The 24,513-nt window shown below is 37.6% G+C and overlaps 1 protein-coding gene across 3 annotated transcripts in view; it reads right to left on the minus strand.

Moving 5' to 3' along the window:
* Positions 1-24,513, minus strand: part of SYT3 (synaptotagmin 3) — a 1,759,115-nt gene that overhangs the window by 41,936 nt on the left and 1,692,666 nt on the right. The window contains exon 7 of one of the 3 annotated variants that reach the window (XM_044059773.1): positions 5,005-5,128. The exons of 1 other annotated variant lie outside the window; for it this stretch is intronic. In XM_044059773.1, coding sequence (XP_043915708.1) covers positions 5,045-5,128 — 84 coding nt within the window. In that variant the 3' untranslated portion in view covers positions 5,005-5,044. The remainder of the gene's footprint in view (positions 1-5,004; positions 5,129-24,513) is intronic. One more of the 3 variants, XM_044059774.1, reaches the window with a different exon arrangement.

The following is a 24,513-nucleotide window of genomic DNA, read 5'->3' on the forward strand; positions in this document are numbered from 1 at the left end:
GATAGCAACCTTAATTTCGATCACAATGAGTCCACAGTGGTAAGGAAGACCTTCTACGTTGCACATCTCATAAGAAAGGGCATCACATCTAGAGCTAAAGATAATAATGCCCCTGTACTCATACCTCATCAGACCACTAATAGAGTATGACTCTCTCTTCTGTATGTACCTCACCAGACACCTGCAGCAGTTGGACAGACCTCAGACATTTCTCACCAAGAAAATTCAGGACCTTCAACACATGTCCTACATGGACAGACTGAAGTCACTGTACTCTGTATCATACCTCTCAAGTGTACCTCATTGCGAGGAACGTACCTCATTTGGGGTCTTAAAAAGTTCATGTTCCTCCAAGTTCCTCAAATGTTCCACATTGAAAGACTCTGTCACACATTCAGTGTTAGGAATTATTTTAGTGAAATCCATTGTAAATAGAAATTAATCCTATTAATTCATTAGAATATCTTCTTTATAAGTAAAACCAGCATATTTTGACCATCCTATGACCCTCCTAGTTGAAGTTGTTAGTAAGCCATTGGTATGTGTTCCACATTTTGCCCATTTGTTCCACATTATGAGGGCTAGTGCTCCTCATTTTAGAGATGGAAGGTTGAGAGCTATGCTCTGTATCTTATAGGCTGGGTGAGAGGTGAATTGTGCCTGGCCTACAGAGCAGTCACGGACCCTGCCCTAATAGAAATGCTGCACATCTACATGTCAAATGAGACAAGATTCACTTGTTCTATGGATCTTAACCTAGCTTATGACATTAACAAGACATGCTGGAGAGACAGATATGTCTTCCAGAGATTGCCACTCCTCTGGAACATACTCTCAATTCACAAAAAAACAGAGCTCCTCAATGACCCTATTTAAGTGTAACTTAGACAACTAGACAGCAGACCGTAAATTTACCCCAAGGGTGTCACCTACATCCCTCTTGGACAAGGGCAGTAGGTGCTGATCCTAGACTCAGGCTGCAAATATTGACCATGCAACTTAGTCAATAAGGGAACAAGGGTACAACATGGGTAGGCTTATAAAGGCCCTAGGGCCAACTCCCTAGTAGCCTCCTATGAACCTATAAGATTCATGCTTAGCTTTCTGCTTCTTTTTGATGAGAAAAATGGGGCTAACAGTGCCTTTAGTGGCAGTAGCAGCTTCCCTAGGAATGGGCACAATATTCTAATGAAGCTGGGAACGCTATCTTGTTATTTCTCCCAAGACTGACAAGAGTGGCTCTCCTTTACCACTGAGAGGATCCTCAATAGCCACAGATGGTGACACTAACCCGTGGTCCATAGTGTTTGCTACACCAGAGGATTTTGGGGTTAAAGATGAGTGGTCCGAGGAACAACAAATGGCCTCAGCAGAGCCACCCATCAGTTCTAAGGCAAATTGTTAGCCTGCTCTGCTGGCGAAAGTTATTTGCTTAACTTTTGCTTTTTGTGGCAGGAAGAAGGATGGACCATAGGAGTGACAGTTTGTTTCATGGTCAAACCGAAAATGGTGCCTTTTTCCCAAGGAAAACAAGGACCAAATGCCTGTAAAAATAAAGCAGTATTTAAAAGTCCCTTTTCCCCAGACAAACACAGTAAAAAGCACTTTGAAATACTATGCCAGTCCCACAAAGTAAAATTAACACACTGTATCCACAGAAAAAAAAAATTCAGTTACTTCAAACAACTGGCAGGGAAAAAGAGCGTTAATGTTTAAAAGTACAGTACAGTCTTGTGACAGTTCATTAAAACACAAAATTCTAGCTTTAAAATAACTTTCCTGAAAAGGAAAGTATGAATAATAAGAAAAAATATTAAAAGGAAGGCTTTTTCCCCCAATGGAAACTTATCTGCTTAACAAAAGAACAACAGAAGCTGACTGTCGATCCTCAAAAGCCTCTGATGAGCATATTCTTAAAAGTAGCAATAAAGCTCTGAAGGGCTTTGTGCCCAAACTTGTCTTTTAGTCAGTTCAGCTCATGTCACCTATCAGTTTAGGTGCATTGAAGTACCCTGAAGCTTTGGAATCTGGCCGGCTGTTTTATCCTTGACAGGCTATAACTGATACAGCTAAGGCTGCTACTGCAGCAGTGATCAAAATGATGAATATCTAGTTATTCATACACCTTGTTATGATTATATTGTGTTTTCATTTAAATTCAGAAGGCCTTCTGTTCTTACTGCTTGCCTACTGGTATCCAATATCACTGCAGTTTGATTTTTGAGCTATTAGCAAACTAGGTCATTTTAATACAGATTGCTGATTTTTTTCCCTTTCAGATTAATGATTCAGTACAATAGAATGACATTTCTCATATTATTATGTGGATTTATCGTAGATTCACAGCTAGCTATTGTACATTGCTCTGTCAAAAACATTTGTAGAGCAAATCATTAAGTGGATTTGCAAGTATGTGTTCATAAACTTTTCCGAAGGGAAAAAAAATACAAGTAAAATTATTCCCTAATGGCAACAACATAGGAAGACAATGAGTATCCATTTTAACAAAGCTGGATGGCATCAATAATGCAAGATATTAGAACATATTTGGTTGTATTTTACATATTTGTAGAAGTGTTTTAGTCATGATTTAAATAAATCATTTAATACACTGTTTTTGCCATGTCACCCTGAAAGTAAGTGACAGAAAATAATAAAAATCAAAATGCATGTGCCGTACATAATGGTTCCCTAATATATCAGCGAATGCTTAAAATAGAGAACGCTGTTTGATCGACCACTTTAAATCGAAACAGTGAAATCCCGAACACATGGAACAGCGATTTTTTCCCAGGGGTAAAAATCATTGGACTGTTTTCAGGACTCTGCCACTTCCTCCACTGTGGTGCAATCTCAGAGCTGATAAATTTATGTAGGGGGGTATGAGGGGCAAAGCCAACAGTTTATTTTGTGTTTGGGTATTTTTTTTTTTTTTTTTTTTTTTTTTTTTTTATACAGCAGCATTTTTTTTTTTCCCTGGGAAAAAAAATAGCTGTTCTGTGTGTTCAGCGTTCTGCTGATTTGAAGTTTAAGAGTCAATTATACAGCGTTTGCTGTTATAATATAAACCCTACATAATTCAGTACAAAGGTTTGCTAAAATTGTGCATGAAAATTCAGCTGGGTTTTGCAGCAATGTAAGATGTGGACAGAAATTATCAAAAGCAAAATGCCAATTTTTTTTGAGGAGGCGCTACCAAGGAGGGTTCCTGTTGAAAATTAAACTGTCAGTGCAACACCCGAAAACAATGGCATTTAATAAATATTAATGCTAGTGTTTGTGTGTTGCCTTATCACTTCACATTTCACAAATGTTTTTTTATTAAAAAAAATAAATAAATAAAAAATAATTCTCTGTTAGGATATTGCTTGTTTTTCATAATAGCTCTGTAATAAAACAAAATGCACTAGAAAACACTGCACAGAGTTTACAAGATTGACATTAGTAAAATATCTCACTTTAATTTGAAATATACATGTTTTTGGCCTACCACACATTAAAAAACACGGTCTGAAAACTGTATGGGTAAAATGTGTGCAACATTTAATGTCATCTTAATCACAAGCAGCATGGATCATATGTCTGAGAATATTAATTAAAAGAAGAAAGCTAGGCTGAGGCTATGCATTTATAGTAAGCTGGGCTTTGTAACATTATGAAACACAAATGTTATAGTTATAATGCCAAAACAGAACAGTGTAGGTATGATGTGAATGGAAGAAAAACAATGAAATACAAAATATTTTGAAACTCAACCTTTAGTAATTGTTTAAATCCATAAATATTAATTAAAAGTTAACTTTTTAAGCTTTCATCCTCAAAAGCAATTTATGTGTACCATAGGCACAGATGTCCATTGAAGTCATGTGGACATACGCTTTGCCCATGTGGTTAATCTTTTGAAGAGGTATCCCATCCATTTTCAAGAACTGAAACATGAGTAATGAATTCACTCTTAAAGCAAAATGTCAAAATATTAAAAGAGAAAGAACATGGTGCCCCATTACAATGTGCAATTGCAAAGATACCCTACATTGAGAAGATCTCTTTGAGATGAATGAAACAAATGTTGACATTCTTCCTCTTGTCAGGACTTTGTCTAATAAAGAAATAAGTGATCACACATCTTCCATCTTTAAAGCTTCATTCAGCACAAATATCATTAGAAATTTTCACTTCTGCAGTTTTGCTTAAACATGGTTATAACTGCTCTGCATATTACAGACATTACAATTCAATATTTATTTTATCGCAAACTAATTTCAGTAACATTACCATCTGGAATTCTGCTGCTGATTTGATTAATTGTAGTCATTGATAAATTACTAAAGCATCTTGCCAACAAAGGTTAATGTAAACGATACATGTATTTTCAGCAAAACTATACATTTCTATAATAACTTGAGCCTAATAAATGTATATGCAGCATAAATTATAGTATACCTGTTGTACAGAAAATTATTTCTTTTTTTCTGTTTGAGCAACTTGATGTTCAAATGTTTTCCATAACACGTGAATCCAACTTGCAATGCAGAAATGCGGCAGTGTTATGGACTAATACCATTTTCATGACCCCCATAAATGAAATCATATTTGGTTACCATTCTTATGCTGTCTTGGTCAGTTTAAAGGGAAAAGCAAAAGTAAACCATGCAGGATATTTTCCAAAGGTACTGACCAAATGTCCATTCCTATGAAATAAATTCATGCACTTGCTCATACAATTATATGAGTTTTCATATGCATACAGCCTCTTGCAGTAAGTTACAAGCACTTAATTCTTGCTGTTCCATAGGCCATAAATGAAGTAGAAGGCAGCTTTTCATGAATAATATTGCATACATGCATGGTTTTCATTGCAAATCAAAGCCTGAAATTTTTTGATAAGGGTTGCATCCAGTGGCTAAAAACTGTGTTTGACACTTATCAAAATAATTTCTTTTCTGCTTGAATTATGAGTCTTTATTTTCAGTAGCAGAATTAATTAAGTAGTACATGACTTACCACTTACCATTCTGCCCACGGTTTGGTACCACTTCATTTTCTAGTCAGACTGAAGACTGTCCACAATGATATTAGGTTTGTCTCTCTGGAAACTCTTCGCTACATAACTGTTCATTGCTTTTTCCTTACATGAAACAGAACATATTGGAGAAACAGATTCAGACAGTTTGAGGCCACCACCAGTCAATATACAGTTAAGGTAATAATATGTCCCTGTAGATGGCTTTGTTCCTCCTTAGTGACTAGTATTCTGAACAGGTGGGGATGACAACCCCATTCACTGAGCTCCCCATAAAATGCAGGAAAGAATAATCATTATACAAAGAATGTGAGGAGGTGTAACACCTGTTGTCCACTTTAACAGTGTTCAGATGGAATCAGATGGAGTCCTGGAAAATGGAAACCCTGAGAAATGTGTTATTTTTATCAGGTTAGCTAATGAACCTTAGTACTTTCATGTCAGTTGTAACATAAGGTATTGGGATGTTATAATTTCTTCAATAGCACTATTTACAAAGGAAGAACTAGAGCACACCAAGATTAAGATGAGGTCTCTTATATGCAGTATTTTACAACAGTAATTCCCAGTGCTCCTCTGTCAAAAATCTGAGTGCTACAATGACCCCATGTAATGGATCTGCAGAGCATACAGCACAAATAGTACACCAACAGCGTCCAAGGATGTGGGATAGGTTGTGAAACTTTAGAATACTGAAGAAGGACCCAGGCAAAAATGTGATATACAGACAATGCAAATCTACATACATGTATTATGACAATTCAAACAAACAGAGCAGAGCCAAATTAAAAATTTACCAAGAAAAATTTAGAAGTAAAACCTATTGTTTTTAAAATAACTCAGGTTGAAAAATAGTGAACACAACTGCAGAAGGGCTAAAGCATACAACAATAACTAGTAGACATAACTAAGATGGGTAGCCAGATGTTCACTCAAAAATGGAACTCAACTTTTTTTTTTTTTGGTAATTCTAGACATAACTGTTACTGCAACATTATTGGTCATGCCTGCATTTTTGTAACAGTGGGACTAGATAAAACACTTATGAAAATAGCAGATAAAAATAACTGAGAGCTTAATGATCACTTATGATGAATACTCCTGTAAAGGACCAGAGCTGCTGGAAACAAACATTCTTTCATAATGTCAGCTGTCGTCTTCTTCTTTCAGCTTTTCTCGATTAGGGGTCACCACAGTGGATCACCTATATGCTCATAACTGGCTGTAGAGTTTTATGGTGTCGAGTTGCCAGCCTGATGCCCAACCATCCACGGAAGGCACACACACACACTCTAGGGCCAATTTAGGGTGTCCAATACACCTACAGCATGTCTTTGGGATGTGGGAGGAAACCAGAGCGCCTGGAGGAAACCCACATAACCACAGGGAGGACATGCAGACTCCACACAGAAGGCACCCCAGCCAAGGATTGAACCGGTGAACCTCTTGCTGTGAGGCGACAACACTAACTGCTGCACCACCGTGGCTGCCCTACTACAGCATCAGCAGTACGAGATAGGAATTTAAGTCCACTCTGGGTATACCTGTATTATGATGCATATATGCCCTCCCAGGACCAGAATCATTATTGCATATTTAACATACTCTTTGTAAGACACAAGTTTCACTTATATAGTTAGAATGATATGAGAGGTAGTTGTCACAGTCTTTCTCTGAAGTTCTATTACAAAAGGAAAAGTATAACCTCCAACTTATGTTCCAAGTACAAATATATGGACATTGTCTCCTGTTTATGTGTCTTCAACCATATCACATGTCTCCAAATCATTTCAGTGCTAAAAGCATATTTCGCCAATTGCAGGGGATTCCTTTTACTCATAATCTGCCCAATTAAAAAAATATAGCCATATTGTAAGTAGTCCTAGAAGTTCAGTGGCTGAAAACAATTTAAATGTACCAAGTCACTTACCTATTTATCAAATAAATAAACATAAATAATGTAAAATAGTGGCATCATAGCTTCACTTTCAATTTCCAAGGTACCACTGGACGGAGGCAGATGGCATGTATATTATTCCAGGCCACTGATACCCCCTTACAACATACTATTAAAACAGTCCCCGCACACACAAGGTAAATCAGCTAACTAATTCAGAACAGCCTCCATTGTATTGCCATGGTAAATATTTGCTGATTTCTGAGTATGTACATAGTTTAAAATGAACCGTGCGGTAAGATAACGAGTTACAGAAGCAGGCATGTTATGACCGTTGATACATAACTCAGCCAGTCAATGCAGTTCTGACATCAGTCTTATAATTAAAGGGATATCCAAGGCAACTTTGCATGATAGAATAATTTTTTGGCTAAGTTCAACTGATTATCACATTTACCTAGCAACTTTTACCCAAAAATATAGGGTTTGCTAAAGCAAATCTGGCCAGAAATCAGTTCAAAAGGTTGTGGAGTACGGAAGAAATTAAGCATCCTTACATATGGTCTTTCTGCAAGAGAGATGTTTGAAAAAAATATGAAATGGCAAGAAGAACATAAAAAATTCCAGGATACAGAGATGAAGACCATCTCACATTTGACCACAGTGGAAACTGCAGGATAATTGACGCAATCAATAAAGTCTGAGGCCTGAACTTCAGAGATGAAGTGGTCTTTGCTGGACCTTCCCATTACAAAGTCTATCCAAAGAACACATGTAAAATGAAGCAATGAAATGAGCTCTAAGTATTGATATAATTGTGCATAGCTTTGCTTTGACTTTTATTAAAGAGAAGGGATAATAAATTCCAACTTTCAAATGCTCTTTGCTAGGCTTGAAGAGCATCAAAATTAGTGAGAATTTCACATAAAGTCTCTGAGCCAAGTCTACACAATTTCATAAAAGAAGATTGCTATTACTGGAGCACTTAGGGGATTGCTAACCTTGTATAGCACATTGCTTATACTACATGAACCATGGGCTTCACTGGAATGGCCTAGCTTTAATGACCTAGGTAAACAAATAAGGAAATTTGAGGGGCTGTAGTTTTTAAAGGATGTTTTTTTTAATAAGGAGCTTCATGTGGGTGGCACTATCCTTTGGTGCAGAATACAATGCTGTGCAAAACTGCCAACATTTTTTAAACAGGTGAAATGGTTAGCACAGGTGAGAGAGAATAAATAGTTTGAGTAATATGGCATTGCCTAATATCACACTCAATATTTTGTTACTCTATCCTATATTGTATGGATTAGTCTTAATAGGCTAGTAGCTCTTTTTCAGGGGAGGCCCAAAGTGGCATTTATACAACTACAAGAAATTTGATCAGGACACTGGAGACCATCCTGTACTCTTTTGAGCTGCAAATTGGCACCAGGGGGCTCCTAAAGTAGTAAGAAAGAGGTCTAAGGGAAGCAGCAGTATGCAGGAGGAGAGAAATGCTAATGAGAGTTTTGAAATGGAAAGTGAGAATTTGGAGAAAAAATTGTTTGATATGGAGCATAAGAATATAAGAAATGATTCCTGTTGGGTATATGTTACAAATGAGTAGCATATAGCTGTATCCATGGAGTAACTGAGTTTTAAGTGGTACATATTACAGAACAGGTGTCAGGAGAGTTTGTAGATTAAATTCTGTTAATAATAATTGGGCAGGATGATCCAGGTGACATCCTGTCCAGGTGACAGGTCTGCTGACTCATAGGAGAGATGACAGATGCATTTTTTGGAACTACTGAGGGTGGCAATGTGAAAAAGGAAGCAGATGATGTGGCAGTAGAGAATGCAACAGTTAAAAGTTATCCAGCAGTGACAGAAAGTAAAAGAAGCAGCAACAAACTTTGAAAGGGGTGCAGTAACTAAAACATATGCTGTAGTGACAACAGTCAAGAAAAGAGAGAAGCAGCAAACTATAAATAAAACTGTTTTTAAAAAGAAGAGATGACCAACTGTCAGAATAAGAACACAAATAGTACTGCAGTAACCAGATATCATGTATGGGAGAGTCTGGTAACTGTTCAGTGTTTTAAAGCTGAAGAAATGTGGTCTTTTATATATATTTGGACTGATGAACTGATGATGAAATGTCAGGAATAAAAAGAATGACATTTATCCATGTAATAATTATTTGTTTTCTGGTAGTAACTTAAATGTTAAAAAATGTTACTTTGCAGTTTAGATCTGATGAACTGGAAGAAGGCAATTTTAAAAAATGCATGCAGGATCTTTGTGAATCTGTTGATAATATTGTGAGAACTATTAAAGATGAAATAAACTTATGGAATGTAGGGTGGAGGTTAGAAGTTGTTTTGAAATATGAAAAAAAAACTTGCCAAGTGTTATTTTTCTGGATGGTCATAGTGACACATTAAGAACTGTTGGCTATCCCAAATTATAGTTCTTTTGTGGGGCCTTTTCTCATTTAATTAATGATTGTGACTAGGTCCAATGTAACTAGTGTGGAGAGTCAGGACATGAAGCAAGAAGATGTGTGTTGAGAGCAAACAGTAAATAATGAAAAAGATGGGGAAATGGAAGAAAACATAAACAAAGAAGGAAGAGGCTGGTGGTGAAGGTAAACTAGGTGAAGAATGAAATGGGGAAGAAATAAAAATATGGAATGGAAAATTGAAGGGAGAGAGATAATTGATGTAGGAAGACAGGGCAAGAGAATGGATTGATACTAATATTTTTTGGGTCTATATTAGAACACCCAACATTCAAAATGTCGAGTGTTCTAATATCGAACCCTAGCAATCAAAAATACAAAACACTGAACATTCGGAACAGCAAATATTTCCCTAGGGAAAAAATTTGCTGTTCCAAAACACATACACACAACACAAGCACACCAAACAAAAAGCAATCCACACACATACACCTAAACTCTTACACCTAACCCTACACCAAACTATACATACACCATTAACTATCCACTTACCTTAACCCAAACCCTAACCCTAAGGTCCGTCACTATTGCACAGTCACTCACCCGTGCCCTAACCTTAACTCACCTAACCTGCCCTAACCCACACATCCACACAACTGCACACTTACCTGACCCGCGCCCTAACCCTAACTCACCTAACCCACCCTAACCCACACGTCCACACAATCGCACACTTACCTGAACCCAACCTATAACTTTCTGCCAGAGAGATGAAAATACTGAAGCAACAGAAACGGACAACCAAATTCTTTTCCTAGGAAAGAATTCGGTTTCCTGTTTCTTCGATATTTTCAGCTTTTGCTGACAACGGGTCGATATTAGAACACTCGACATTTCAAATGTTCGGTGTTCTAATATAGACCCTATTTTTTTAACTTTTATCCAGTGAAAAATATGTTTATGAGGATCAGAGATTATTTGTACATAATCCTAGGAAAAATGTATTGTGGAAAGAGTATAAATAAGAAAACTAAAATTTAAAAATATCTCCCCTAAACTTAAAAAGAAAGAAAAACACTATTTAAAGTACTTTCAGTAAATGTGAATATTATTATTAACACTGTAAAAAGGATAAGGATACTGGAATGGTGTGCTAAATGTGATATGGATGTTATTCTGTTAGAGGATGTAAGATTCCTGACAAGTGAAAAATGTCTCTAAACACATAAATTGCGTGCTGGAAACATAATATGGAACTTAGGAAGTGAACATCTGGAGTTGTGTCATGTGAAAATGTTAGATATATTGTTGGCAAGGATGGAAAGGTTAATTGCTGTGAATGTGAGGAACATGTTTATAGAATTATATAATTATATGCATGTATAACAAACAAGGAAATAGATAATCTGTTTCATCATACATTAGACTATGTGGTGGTTAATATGAAAATTAAAAACTGCAGAGGGCTTTAATTGTGATTTAATGGGAAATATAAAAAGAAAGGGAAAGATGTAAAAAAATGCAGGAAGTGCTAAAATGTGACAAATTAGCTGTATGGAACAAATGTCAATTGACTTATAGGAGGATGGTACTTGGATCTGAAATTGATTAGTTTGTAATTTATTGGAAGGCTTGAGCATAGCAGATTATATATAGTTGTGACCGGCTTTTCAAACCATTTAGTAATATGGAGGTGATGGAAGAAAGGCGGTATATTAAAATAGGAAAGGCAATAAAAAGAATAAATGAGAAACTGTGGGATAAAATATATGGGTCTACTTTGATTCATTAAATCTCATTTCACTGAATTTTATTTCACCCTGACCACATCGCTGAAAACTCAAATTATTGAAAACTTATTTCACTGAATCTCATTTCACTGAACATAACTTAGTATATATGGCACTGTGTAGAGTACTGTAAGGCAAGTAAAAGGTATATGCCCTTTGCCCACTATAGTGCAATCCTGGAGTTAGTATATATAGTTGGGAGGGTTTATATTGTATTTTAACAAAAACTTCAAAACAATACCTTTTAAACAATACACATGCATAGTTACAACACCAATGACTAACTCTCTCCGGAAGACAATATGTAGTCAAAATAATTGGGGGGGGCTACACACCCCACAACCCTCAACTTTATATACTAAACCCAGGATCACACTACAGTGGTGAAAAGGGCATATACCTTTTACTTGCCTTACAGTACTCTACACAGTGCCATATATACTAACAACGCTTCAGCGAAATGAGATTCAGTGAAAACATTTTTCAGTTATTTGTGTTTTCAGGAAGAAGGAAATCACCAACAAAAATCAAGTGTCCCAACTGAAAAATAGGCAAAAAAGGTAATGAAGTACCAGTAGGACAGCCACGGCATTAAAAACTTTTAATTAGAACATAAATCATAAAATAAGACAAGCATTTTCATGTATCAAGTACGCTTCATCAGATCTTCTAAAAACAAGTAAAAAAACATCAGTTTAAATATACTGAAACAACCAATCAGCAACCTACAACAATAAAAATAAATTAGAGTTTAAAAATACAGAACACAAAACTTAAGACTTTCTTTAGCCTGCATCCTTTTAATACAGGCTTGATGCAGACACTGTTATTTAGCCCTGGATGTTTATGTGCTTGAATCCTCAGAATCCAATGAAGTTCTTTTTGTTCAAGAAAATTGTTGGTATCACCCCCTCTAACACTAGCATACACTGGTTGTAGGACTCTGCTGCTATGGGCACCCCATGTGCTAATTCCTACGCAAATCTTGTCATGCATTTTTGGGAGTCTAATCATATGCGCACTAGTTCCCATAATGATAGAGTAAAGCTGTATCGATGATTTGTGGATCATGTTTTTATGTTTTGGGATGGGGACCAGGATTCTTTGCTTCAATTTGTTAATCAGTTAGAGTTGACCACTGATTTTTTGAAGTTTACTGTTACTAGCTCTTATGAACGGGTTGATTTTTTGGATGTTTCTATATATAAGACTCAGGCTGGAAATGTTAGTACTACATTATTCAGAAAACCGTGTTGGCGGAATGGGCTTTTGAGTTTTGACAGCATGCACCCCTGCCATATTTTTCCAAATATTGTTAAAAGTCAATAGCTGCGGATTTATAGAGTATGTAAAGGAAGTAGGACTCATGATTTGGAGATGCAAAAAATGAAAAGCATGTTTTAAGACAGAGGTCACAAGAAGGACATGATACAAAGAGTCGAAGGAAATATATTAATATATGGTAATAATGTACACTCTAAAGTTACAACAGTGTCCCTACCCAACAATAATGTACAGACACGAAATAAGAAATATTTGTCTTTTACCACAAATTATACCATTAATAATAAGATGGCAGAAAATACCATCTCTAAACATTGGCCGCTTTTGGTTGCTGTTGATTCTGCAGCCAGGATTATAGGTGAGACTCCACACACTTTACATTTCGTAATAGTGCTATTTTAAAACAACTTTTGTGTAAAGATGTGAGAAATAAATATTGCATGGAAAGTAGGAGACTAGGTACGTATGCATGTAGGAAATGTAAGTTTTGTAATGTTTTATGTACTCAACAAAGATTTACTTGCCCAAATACCTCATTCAGAATTGAACCAAGGTTTTATGCTGACTGTGATACCAGTAATTTGGTATATTTGGCTACTTATGATACATGCATTTGTTAGTATTTGGGTAAATCCACTCATAGGTTGAAGGAACATATTAGTAAACATTTTTATTTTATTTATTTATTTTATTTTACATTTGTTAACCGGGCTGGTCCAACTGGATATTGAGTCCATTTTCAGTGGAAGCCCGGGGAGAAAAGCTCCAAAAATACTTTCATTTATAAACAGAATTACAGAGAGTAACATTTTAGTTGAAGAGCATTTAAAGGGTAAAATTCTGTCAGGAGCAAAAGTTAGGACATTAACATACTAACAGTCAATTTGCTTGTGGACTAAAAAATCTTTATGAAATACGTAAAAAGAATGATATGAATGCCCTGGCCAAGCATGTGATGATATTACCAGAACATCGGTTTCTTTTAGAGTCCTACAACCAGTGTATGCTAGTGTTATAGGGGGTGATACCAGCAAAAAGAACTTCATTGGATTCTGAGGTTTCAAGCACATAAACATCCAGGGCTAAATAACAGTGTCTGCATCAAACCTGTATTAAAGGGATGCAGGCTGAAGAAAGTCTAAGTTTTGTGTTCTGTATTTTTAAACTCTGACTTTTATAAAGACCACAAAATACCAGGAACTCCACTTCTTAGAATAAAAGTATAGTATATTCAGCGACTGCAAAAGTTGATTAGCAGCATCAATGAAATAGATCCACAAATAGCGAACCAGCAAACTGAATTAGCAGTTGGTATATTAAAAATGACATATAACTGTATCAACACAGAAAACAATGTATCCTCACACCATAACCTCGTAGCGCCTCAGCCAAACAGCCTTTACAGAGTAATGAATTAAGCTTAAGCTAACATTTATATACAGTACTAATTATTCAGTTACTTAAATGATTATTCCAATTAATAAAGCTGCATTGCACATACTAAACTTGAATAGCAAAAGTTAAAAAAAACAGTAATAAATGAGCATTATATAAAGCTCTTCCAAATACATTCCCTATTTAAATCAATGGGTCGTAAAGAATTGTATTTAAAATACAGATAGATTCTTTCTTTCTCAAAAGATATTTTACCCTGTTTTCACTTGCATAATTAGAGTTAATTTGTTCCAACAGTGTCACTTTAGATTTTAAAGGAACCCTTCCATGTTCAACATTACTATGTTCTCTAATTGATTTTTATTGTTGTAGGTTGCTGATTGGTTGTTTCAGTATATTTAAACTGATGTTTTGTACTTGTTTTTAGAAGATCTGATGAAATGTACTTGATAATCGAAAGCGCTTGTCTTATTTTATGATTTATGTTCTAATTAAAAGTTTTTAATGCCGTGGCTGTCTTACTGGTGCTTCATTACCTTTTTTGTGTTTTCAGCGATATGGTCAGGGTGAAATGAGATTCAACAAAACAAAGTAGACTCATATATATATATATATATATATATATATATACATATAAATATGTATACATTGGGAGGGTTTGCCTTACAAACACAAGGTGCAGGGTTCGAGTCTCACAAGGGATAATTGGCTAGGCTTAAAATGGCTCACAAGGGCAGTTAGCTTAGTACTAATCTATGAACCTATGAACCTATATATAGATATACACGCACACACACACACACACACACACACACATATATATATATATGTGTGTGTGTGTGTGTGTGTGTGTGTGTGTGTGTGTGTGTGTGTATTTTACATATATATATATATATATATATATATATATAGAGAGAGAGAGAGAGAATATTTAGTGGGGTGTTTTGGCAATTGTTAGCATGGTTGAAGATGTCAGTAGCTAGGTCCATGGTTTGTAGTTTGCCCAGTTTTTGTGGTTAACAAATTGCTGCACAGGTTTCCTATCCATTACACAGCTTGCTAAGTTGATAGGAGCATTTAGAGAGGCTGTTTATATTTGTTTTTTTTTTTGTTTTTTTTGTCAGTTTGTACAGCATAAAATCCATTGTTTCCTGACAGGCCCTTGTTGACTGAAGTCCCTAACCAATGCCATACACTTCAGTTTGGATTACAGTTAGTTTAGAGCCACAATGGCGGCAGCTATTATTCTAGTAAATTTGCAGAGCACTTAAAATTATTTGATTATGGTTCATTGGGGGCTGTGCGGTCAGTGGATGTGGCACTTCACGGCTGTTTGTGGGCAGGTGATGGGGAATCACTGCTGCTGCATGAAGTTTTGTGTTGGGTCTCTGGGTGGGTTTTCATAAGGTGGTATCGAGCAATGGATTGTGCTGATGAAGGGGATTCCTACTGATGCACATACTGTTGTTTTTGTTGCTAGGTGGGCTTTCATGAGGCAACATTGAGTGCTGGATTGTTGAGGTGGGAGCAGCCTGGCACTAAAATTCATCAGTGCTGTTCCTTTTATACCTCTAGGCTGTGCTGGTTTGTTATGGCATGAGTCTTCACATTTGGTTGTTGAGGCAGTCTTAGTGTTTGACACTGTTGTGGCGTAGATTTGACTTTTAGTTTGCTCACCCTTGGTAAATAAGAGAAGAAAAAAAAAATGGGGAAAGTAGTGGAAAGGGAGAGGGGAAGGCGTACTGACTGGAAATATGCCTTGCTAGCCTTCTGACAAGACTCACTGTTTTCATGGGCTATGGAGCAATCCAAGTATAGGCTGTTCATTGTGCATGTGCAGTGTGACAGTAACACCTATTGGGGGAGGGTAGTTCCAGGGTCTGTGTTGTCATGGCATACCTCTCAACTGTACAGATTTTCACAGAATGTCTACATTTACCACAGACGTTGGTCCAATTTTCATGAAATGCTGGTTTTCTGGTGAATTATTGGCAATGCATTGAGCCTGACATTAGAAAATAATGATAGACATTTGAGTTCAGACCTTGTACCCATAAGAAGAGTCACACTAATGCAAAACTGTTATGTGGGGTTGTGGCATACCTCTCGACTGCACTGACTTCCGCAGAATGTCTACTGTTTGCCCATAGCTCTCAACTGTCCAGATTTTGCAGAATGTCCAGATTTTGTCTCATGTTTCTGGTCTTTTCCTCATAAATTTGTGATTTCCTGGCAAATCACTGGGGTGATCTGAGGACTGAAGTTCCTAAATAATGACATACATTTGAGTTTCAGACTTCGAAACCTTCAGAAAAAATGTATGTTACCACAAACCCTGTTACTCTAGCAACTTTCTAAGTTTATAAGAGTAGTATTTAAATCTGTCCCTATTTTGGGCCTTTGTACCTCCACTTTGTCAGGATCTGTCCAGATTTCTTGCACTAAGAGTTTGAGAGGTATGCTTTTGCCTCACATGCTTGGTCCAGTTTTCCATAAAATGGTGGTTTTCTGGAAGTTATTGGGAACTCAGTGCAAACCTGTTATTATATTGACTTTTTAAGTTCATAAGACCAACATTTTAAGAGTCTCTTTTTTGGGCCTTTGGTCCACATTTGGTTATGGACAAGGTGGGAAGACATGAGCTGCAGTCGCTAAATGAAGACATACATGGGAATTCCAGTGGGAGGCATGGCGGTACAGTTACTGTTATTTTAGCTACTTTCTAACTGGAAGTGCGATATTTTAAATCAGTCTCTATTATGACACTTTTGTCCTCCATTTGGAAAGGCTTTTTCAAGGTTTTAAGCTGAGAGGTTGAGGGCTATGGTTTTCATAGAACATCTAGATTTTAGAAAGGAGAGAGAGAGAGAAGAAAAAAAAAACACAAAAAAGGCATGTTGGGTACCATGCCATTCAGTTGTACAGATTTTCACAGAATGTTTGGGTTTAGGTCTGATGTGTTGGTTCATTTTCATGGAATTTTGGTTTTTGGGTAAGACTGGTGGCTGATCATTGGAGATGGCATTTGGGGATGGTGGCAGGCATATCATTTGCAGGTTCATGCTGTTGTGGGGCCTGTTGTCCCATTGTTTTCGGATTTATAAAAGCAATATTTAAAAATTTTCTGTATTTAGGTTGATAGTCCCATTTTTGTTTTTGGCTTTTGCTGAGATCTCTTGCTTTAAGAGGTTGAGGGGTATGCAAGGTAGTAAAGTTTGGATTAGGTCGGTGAAAAAAAAAAAAAAAAGAGAGAGAGAGAGAAAGAGAGAGAGAGAGAGAAAAACAAAAAAAAGCATGGCTTGCTGCCAAGGTATAGGCTAAGCGTTAGTCTCCAGACCCCCATCTATTGGTATGGGATGGAGTGGATGAATGGTCTGGCGTTTGTTGGCCAGCAAGGTGGTCATTGGTGGTGATAGTAGAAAACTGCGACTTTGTGGAGTTGATATGGTCCCAGCCAAGACAAAACTAGCTTTTGTTGTAGGCTACAAGCTGCCAGTGTAACGGTTGCCTTCCATGCACGTAAGGAGCTCCAGTACCTTTCGATCACAGGTAGCTTATCTTTTGAATTGTACTCATCTTATTTCTTGTTGTTTAATGAAAGAAAACTGTAAATGTGAATATTTACCGCCCATGTTTCTTGTTGCAAGGAGCACAAGCACCTTAACTTCACATTTAGATGTATCTGTAGTATTTTCACTGCAATTTCTTTGTGTAGTACTAAAGTAAAAGGAAGAACTATTGCCTGAAATTGTACCAATTGTTCTTGTCCTCAGTATCCTGGATGTCTGTTTTCCTTCTTTGTGAATTATTGCCTTGTGTATGTCTACAATGTGCTGTTGTTAACTACTGCTGTTCTGCATTACTTTATGCATAGGTGTAAACACTGCTGTGTTCTTAGCTAGCTATGTGTGTAAGACACTCATACAATGGAAATTAATGCTTGGTATACTGTCTCTGCCTACCTGTATTAGTTTTTTCTCTCTACCCATGGTATTTTTGTCTCTTGCTCTTTTCCTGAATTACTTGCTCATAACTAATCCTCCTACTCTCTGTTTTTATAGCACTAGTGGAATTTTCCCTGCGGTTTTCTCCTGGCCACAGTAGAGGCAACACAGGTTTGAGGACCTTAACAGATACCCTGCAACTCTAACCATTGGTCCTGAAGCCACCATTTTAAGCTTAAAATAATACCACTGAAGTGTGTGTCCCAGTGAATAACTACTACATGATAAGCTAATATTTTAATTAATGCTAGAATTTATAAGCACAACAGGAATTTACAGTGGTTTTTTTTGCTAGTCACCACGAAAAGCAGATGCCAGCAGCTCCTATCTTTTCTCTTTGGTTACCCACTATCCTCATACTTTTCCTGTGTATTTTCTTCTGTTCTGTACTTTACCCTTCCCTGAATTCATTTCTTGCCTCACTCATAACTGCCTTTGCTAGTGCACCTGCCCTATTTTACTGTCTTCATACTCATATATTATTTTTTCCCTGCTTTTAGCTGCCAGTAAGAACTCTCTCCCCTCCAACGCCCTCTCTATTGTAGCTTATTTTAACCATACAGCACTGGGTTTGCTTCAAGTAAATCTACTTGTGTAGCTTGAGGCCAGTGTCCTTTTGTAAACATACTTCTGCTCATATTGTATTTCTTTTTTATTATTTCTGGTGACTACACCTTTAGAAACGTTATATCCTTGTCTCTCAAGCTAGTATTTCACTATCATTTTCTGATTGTTTCTCTGACTTCATCTTGACCAGGGTGCTAGCCCCACTCCATTCGCCCTCACTACTCTCGGGTTCACTTCACTCCCCTACCCTACCCCTGTTCTCACCCACCACCATTACAATTACCTTTATACCTTACTATCCCTCCCCTTCTTGTCCCACTAGCCACTACAATTCCACTTCCTGCCTATTGCCACAACCACCTTACTATTCTGTCAATCTTGTCAACACCACTTCCTCTATACCACTGTCTCTACCTGCTCTATCTGACCATATTTTATTCCAACATGTATTATTTTCTAATATCATCTACACTACTTCTTCTCTCTATCTCCACCTCTTACCACTCCAATCTCTCTGACCCACTCCTATGTTCACCAACTTCTCACTCATACAACATATATCCAACTACTTCATCTTTTACTATCTCCCCTCATCTCTTTACTACCTCTCCCTCAAGTCTATATAAACTATCCATAATACAGGTTTTTAAACCCTCCCACAAAGCTAAATCAAAACTATACAAACTCCATCTAGCATCTACTACACACTCTTTCCTCACTAAAAACCTACTTTGTTCTGGAAATATCCATCCCAACCCTGGCCCCTCTTCTTCTCTCCCCACCCTCACTCTCCCCAAAACTACCTCTACACTGCCCCCATCTTACTCCTTTAACAGTCGCCAACCTCAGTCACAACAATAATCTCCATTCAAATACTTAAGTATTTACTCACTGAATATTGAGAGTCTAGCAAATAAAGTTACTGAGCTGCACTCATGGATAGCTCTCAATACCCCTCACATCCTCTCCCTATCTGAAACCTGGCTCAAGCCTCAACTCTCAAATAGTGAAATACTCCCATCAGGTTATAATATCTTCGGATCTGATAGACCTGTAAAAAAATGGGGTGGCATGGCCATCCTCTACTTAAACAATCTTAACCTCTCACCTTCCCCTTCCCCAATTCCTGACTTCCTCCAAGCTGAAATCATCATCCTTAACTGCCATCTGAATCCCCACAAAAAAACTTGCAATTGCCTCTGTCTACCTTCCTCCTGTTAACAATCTGTCCATTCTTGAAAACATCCTATCCTGGTTCTCCCACAACTTACCATATGAGACACTTATCCTTGGTGATGTCAACATTGACTGGTCCAAACTCACAACTGACTCCCCCCAACTCAGTATCCACCTACATGGCTTCCATTAACTTATAACATCTCCCACTTGCTTCCATAAAAATTCCACCTCCAGCTCCATCATAGACTGGATCCTTACCAATTCCCCAACCAATACCACAATCCCATCACCTTACCTGACTCCCTCAGTGATCATCTCTCTACCACCATCTTAAGACACTACTCCCATATTCCTAAACCCCACCTTATCAAAGACTGTCGAAAACTTCTAACTTTCAATTCATCCCAATTTAATCCATTCTCCACAACATAGATTGGTCCATCCTAAAACACCTCCCCCTAAACGATGCTGTAAGCACTTTCAATAGCATCTTTGTGAGACTTTAAACTCCTTAGCTCCCTCTAGGAAGATCAGATTAAAATCTAATCATGCCCCCTGGCTATCCAAGGAGACTAGGTCCCCTATGAAACAAAAAGATAGTGCTTGGAAAACCTGGACTAAAACTAAACAACCACCTCTTCTTCAAAAATACAGGCAACTGAGAAACCTTGCAAAAAACATGCAACTAATGAGAAAAAGTTATACTATAGCTCTGCTCAGTTAACAACAAATCCAGTCCTCGAACATTTTGGTCAACTCTCAACAACATCTTCTATCCTGAAAAGCCCTCTAATCCCTCCCCATACCCTAACTCTTCCTCTCAGGAAACAGCTACCCTCCTGAATAAGCACTTTATCTCCTCCATCCAAAATCTGGTAACCTCTAAGCCAAACTCTACTTCAACACCCATCCCTCCAAGTCCCACTAACACAACTTTGTTTTCATTTGAGCCAGTTCCCATTACTTACATCAAATCTCTACTACTCAAGCTAAAACCTTGCTCTCCTTCCACTGACAATCTCCTACATTCCTCAAACTTGCTGCTGACTCAATTGCCTATCCTATATCTATACTAATTAATCGATCTATTCTGGAATCTACTGTCCCCACCCTTTGGAAATCTTTCTTTACTATCCCTCTTCATTAAGGTGGAAACTCCACTGACCCGTCAAACTACCGATCCATTGCCATTCTGTCCCCCCTTTCCAAGATATTAGAAAAATGTATTCACTCGCAGCTTCTCAATCATCTCCTCACACACCACTTACTTACCCCTACCCAACATGGATTTTGTCCACCACAGCACCAACACTGCCCTCCTCTCCTTCACTCATATCATTGCAGAGGCCCTAGACAACAATAAACTCATTTCCTGTCACTTCCTAGATCTCTCCAAAGCCATCGATACTGTCTCTCATCCTCTACTAATATCAAAACTTGCAAATCTCCACCTACCCCCTCCGCACTTGCTTGGTTTAACAGTTACTATCTGGTAGGGAACAATATGTCAAATGGCTCTCACCCTCCTCACCTTTCCCTCCCATCTCCACTGGTGTTCCCCAAGGCTCCATCTTAGGACCCCTTTTGTTTAACCATCTTCACCAATGATCTTTACACCTCATGCAAAAAATCCTCCCTTATTCAATATGCCGACAACTCCACACTTATATCCATCTCAAATAACATTCCCAAACTACACTCCCTGACCCAACAGGCCCTACTATCCACTGAACAATGGCTCTCTTACAACCTATTGATCCTTAATCCCAAAAAGACCAAACTCCTACTTTTCCTTCCCCGTTCTCTTTCTCATCAGAAAACCTCCTTTTTTATTAAATTTTCTAACAATACAACTATCCAACCTGATACCCACACAAAACTCCTTGGGGTCATTATTGATGACAAACTAAAGTTCAACCTACACATACTCCAATGTATAAAAAAAAAACAAACCAGAAACTAGGTCTGCTATATCGGAACAAAAAAATCCTAACCCCTGGATCCCAACTTACCCTGGGCCAGGCACTCCTCCTCCCCTCCCTCTTATACACCACCCCAGTTCTTACCAATATCCAGGCCTCCACTCTAAACAAACTCCAACAGACTTACCAAAAAATAGCCAGATTCATTACTAACTCCCCATACAACTCACACCACTGCATTTCTTTAAACTCTCTTCAATGGCTTGAACTTCCCCAATTTCTGCTATCTTATCAGTTACATAAGCTACACTCTATTCTTTATAAACCCTCCTTCTGTCCATCTCTATCTTTCTTAGTCTCCATCTACATCCCATCCTGGACTCTCCATACTTCTAACCAACAATTACTTGATATCTACCACCCAAAAATGTCAGTAGGAAAACTACTCTACAAACACTCCCTTGCCCATGCTTGGAACAAACTTCCCCTTGACTTACATTCCATCTCCCACTCCTCACACTTTAAAAATGAACTAAAAGCTTATTTTCTCAATTCCAGAACCTGCCCTTGCCGTGACCCCACTTAGTCTTCCTTCCCTTTATGTACCCTCAAAAGGACCATACTTAGTACCTCATTACACCTCTTTCTCCAATGTGTCTAGTATACATTTGCATAATTTTATACAAACAAAAAAGTTTATTGTTGACCTATTGAACTATATCAATGTAAAATTATGTTACTTAGCTTCTTTTTAATGCAACTTTAACTTTATGCATGTAACCCAACATATGTGAATCTTTTTGCTATAACTGCTATTATATCTATATTGTTTAAAATTGTATCTATTTAAAAATCTACTACTGGAGCTTTTCTCCTCGGGTCTCCACTGAAAATGGGCCACAAGCCCAGTTGGACAAACCCGGTTAACAAATGTCAATAAATAAATAAATAAATAAATAATGCATGTGCACAATGGTGATAATGCAAGTTGGCTAGTCTGGACGACTGGGTTAGGGAAAGGGATGGCCATCTGCTACATGTATCTTCTTTTGAAATCTGCCATTTGCTGTATATTTACTTCATAGGTTGTGATGTATGCTCAGAATGTCCAGAGTAGGCCTGTTATTTTGGTCTGTTTTTCATAAAATTATGGTTCTTTGGCAAATTACTGACAAATCATTAAAATTGGAAGTTATAAATGATGACAGACAATTGAGTTTCAGACTTCCTACCCTTCCAAAAATTCATGCTAATGCAACATGTTAGCTATCAACTTTTTGAGTTTGTAAGAGCAATATTAAAAAAAATCCCTATTTTTGTGCCTTTCTCCCACTTTTATTTATACTACTGTCCAGATGTTTTGCTCTTGGAGGTTGAGAAGTATGGATGGCATGCACGTTTACTACTATTTGCAGTAAGCAGACATTGCTTCTGCCCAGATGAGGCAAAACGGACATATTTTATCTCATAATGTAGGCTGTTCTTTAAACTTTGGAGGGTTCTTGATTTAGAATACCCAGATCCGACAGTTAGCATAAGGTAGACATTAAGGGGGACACAGTGATAATGTGTTTGCCTCCTAGACACAAGGTAACAGAGTTTGATTCCCATCTTTGTTTGGGGATCATTTGGGGGGGGGTAGAAGAGCCTTTATGTATGAAGGGGCTGAACTTATAGCCCAACACTTTTGATATTGTCCCTGCTTAGGTTAAAAGCAAATTACTGGAGGCTGTGAGAATCTGTACAGCAATTCATGGGGGGTAAAAGTGAGGTAGCTAGGCTTTGGGGGAGGGTCTGGGACTTGGTGACTTATTGTTTTCTTCCGCTCATTCAACGGATTTGCATTTGTCATTTCTTTGCAATATTCTGCAATACTGGCAGATATACGCAAGGGTTTAATTTCTCATCACCCTAACTGTCTTTTCTTCCATCTCCAAGATGAAGAACATTGTCACTTACACAGTGGAGCAGATGGGTGAAGGCAGAACATTTTCCAATGGCTCACTAACAACTTTAACTAGAAAGCATATGTTAGTTATAATGTGCTAACTTACAGCATAGGCCTTTTTATGAAATATTTATCATGGATATCAGTTACAAGGTTAACCTGGAATGTATGATGGACTTCTGATGTGAAACTTTTGTGGTACATGAACTTTTATGACCGCAGATGAGGACAGTTTCTCAAGATGAAGTTCACTTCACAGGCATGTGTATGTTAGGGAGGTATTTTACTTCTTGTTTTAAGCATCCTAAGTTTCATTGTGTTGTACATGTTGGTGTTACAGCCCTGGTAGAACAAAGCAGCACATGGAAAGCTGACAAGGTCGACTCTGATAGATGACTGAATAGTTTTGTCAATCTTTTAATTGGGTAAGTGAGATTGCATGAGACCATTCTTGTAGAACTTGCTTATGAAAATGCTCCCAAGAATGAGGTGACCCAGGTATTTGGCATTTAAGTTATCTGTCGTCCATAATGTTTAGTGGTAATATACTTGAGTTGGTACTCACTTAATATTCTGCATGTTAATAGGTGTCATGTAAACACATGGGTTCAGTTATTGCTGCTTGTGGCGTGAGACTGTGTTTTGAGCTGTATGTTCCTTAGCTGTCAATGAAAAGATTTGTTGGGGGATATGGTGGTGCCAGGTTATTGATGATAAGTGAGGTGGGTTAGTGTAACTGCTATGTGGTTAATGAACAAGGTAGGCCCTAGGTAGCATCTAATGTTGTCATTTAGAAGTTTTGGTCTATGTGTGTGCAGAGGATTTACAGCTTTATTTTATTTTGCAGATGGATGAGCGCATAGTGGGCAGTCGGTGGCCTGAAGGAAATGGATTTGGAAGGTGATGGATTCTGATGGGCTGGATGTGACAGTCACTGAAGTGGTGCGCAATGAGGTCCCAGGTAATCCTACTTTTTAGGTACTCATTAAGGCATAGGTTCATAGTTTCATAGGTAGGATAGGTAGGTATTAGGCTATTGGCCCTAGGGCCTATATAAG

Source organism: Protopterus annectens, chromosome 17.part0 (assembly GCF_019279795.1).
Source record: "Protopterus annectens isolate FY-2018-M chromosome 17.part0, PAN1.0, whole genome shotgun sequence".
Classification (NCBI taxonomy): Eukaryota; Metazoa; Chordata; order Ceratodontiformes; family Protopteridae; genus Protopterus; species Protopterus annectens.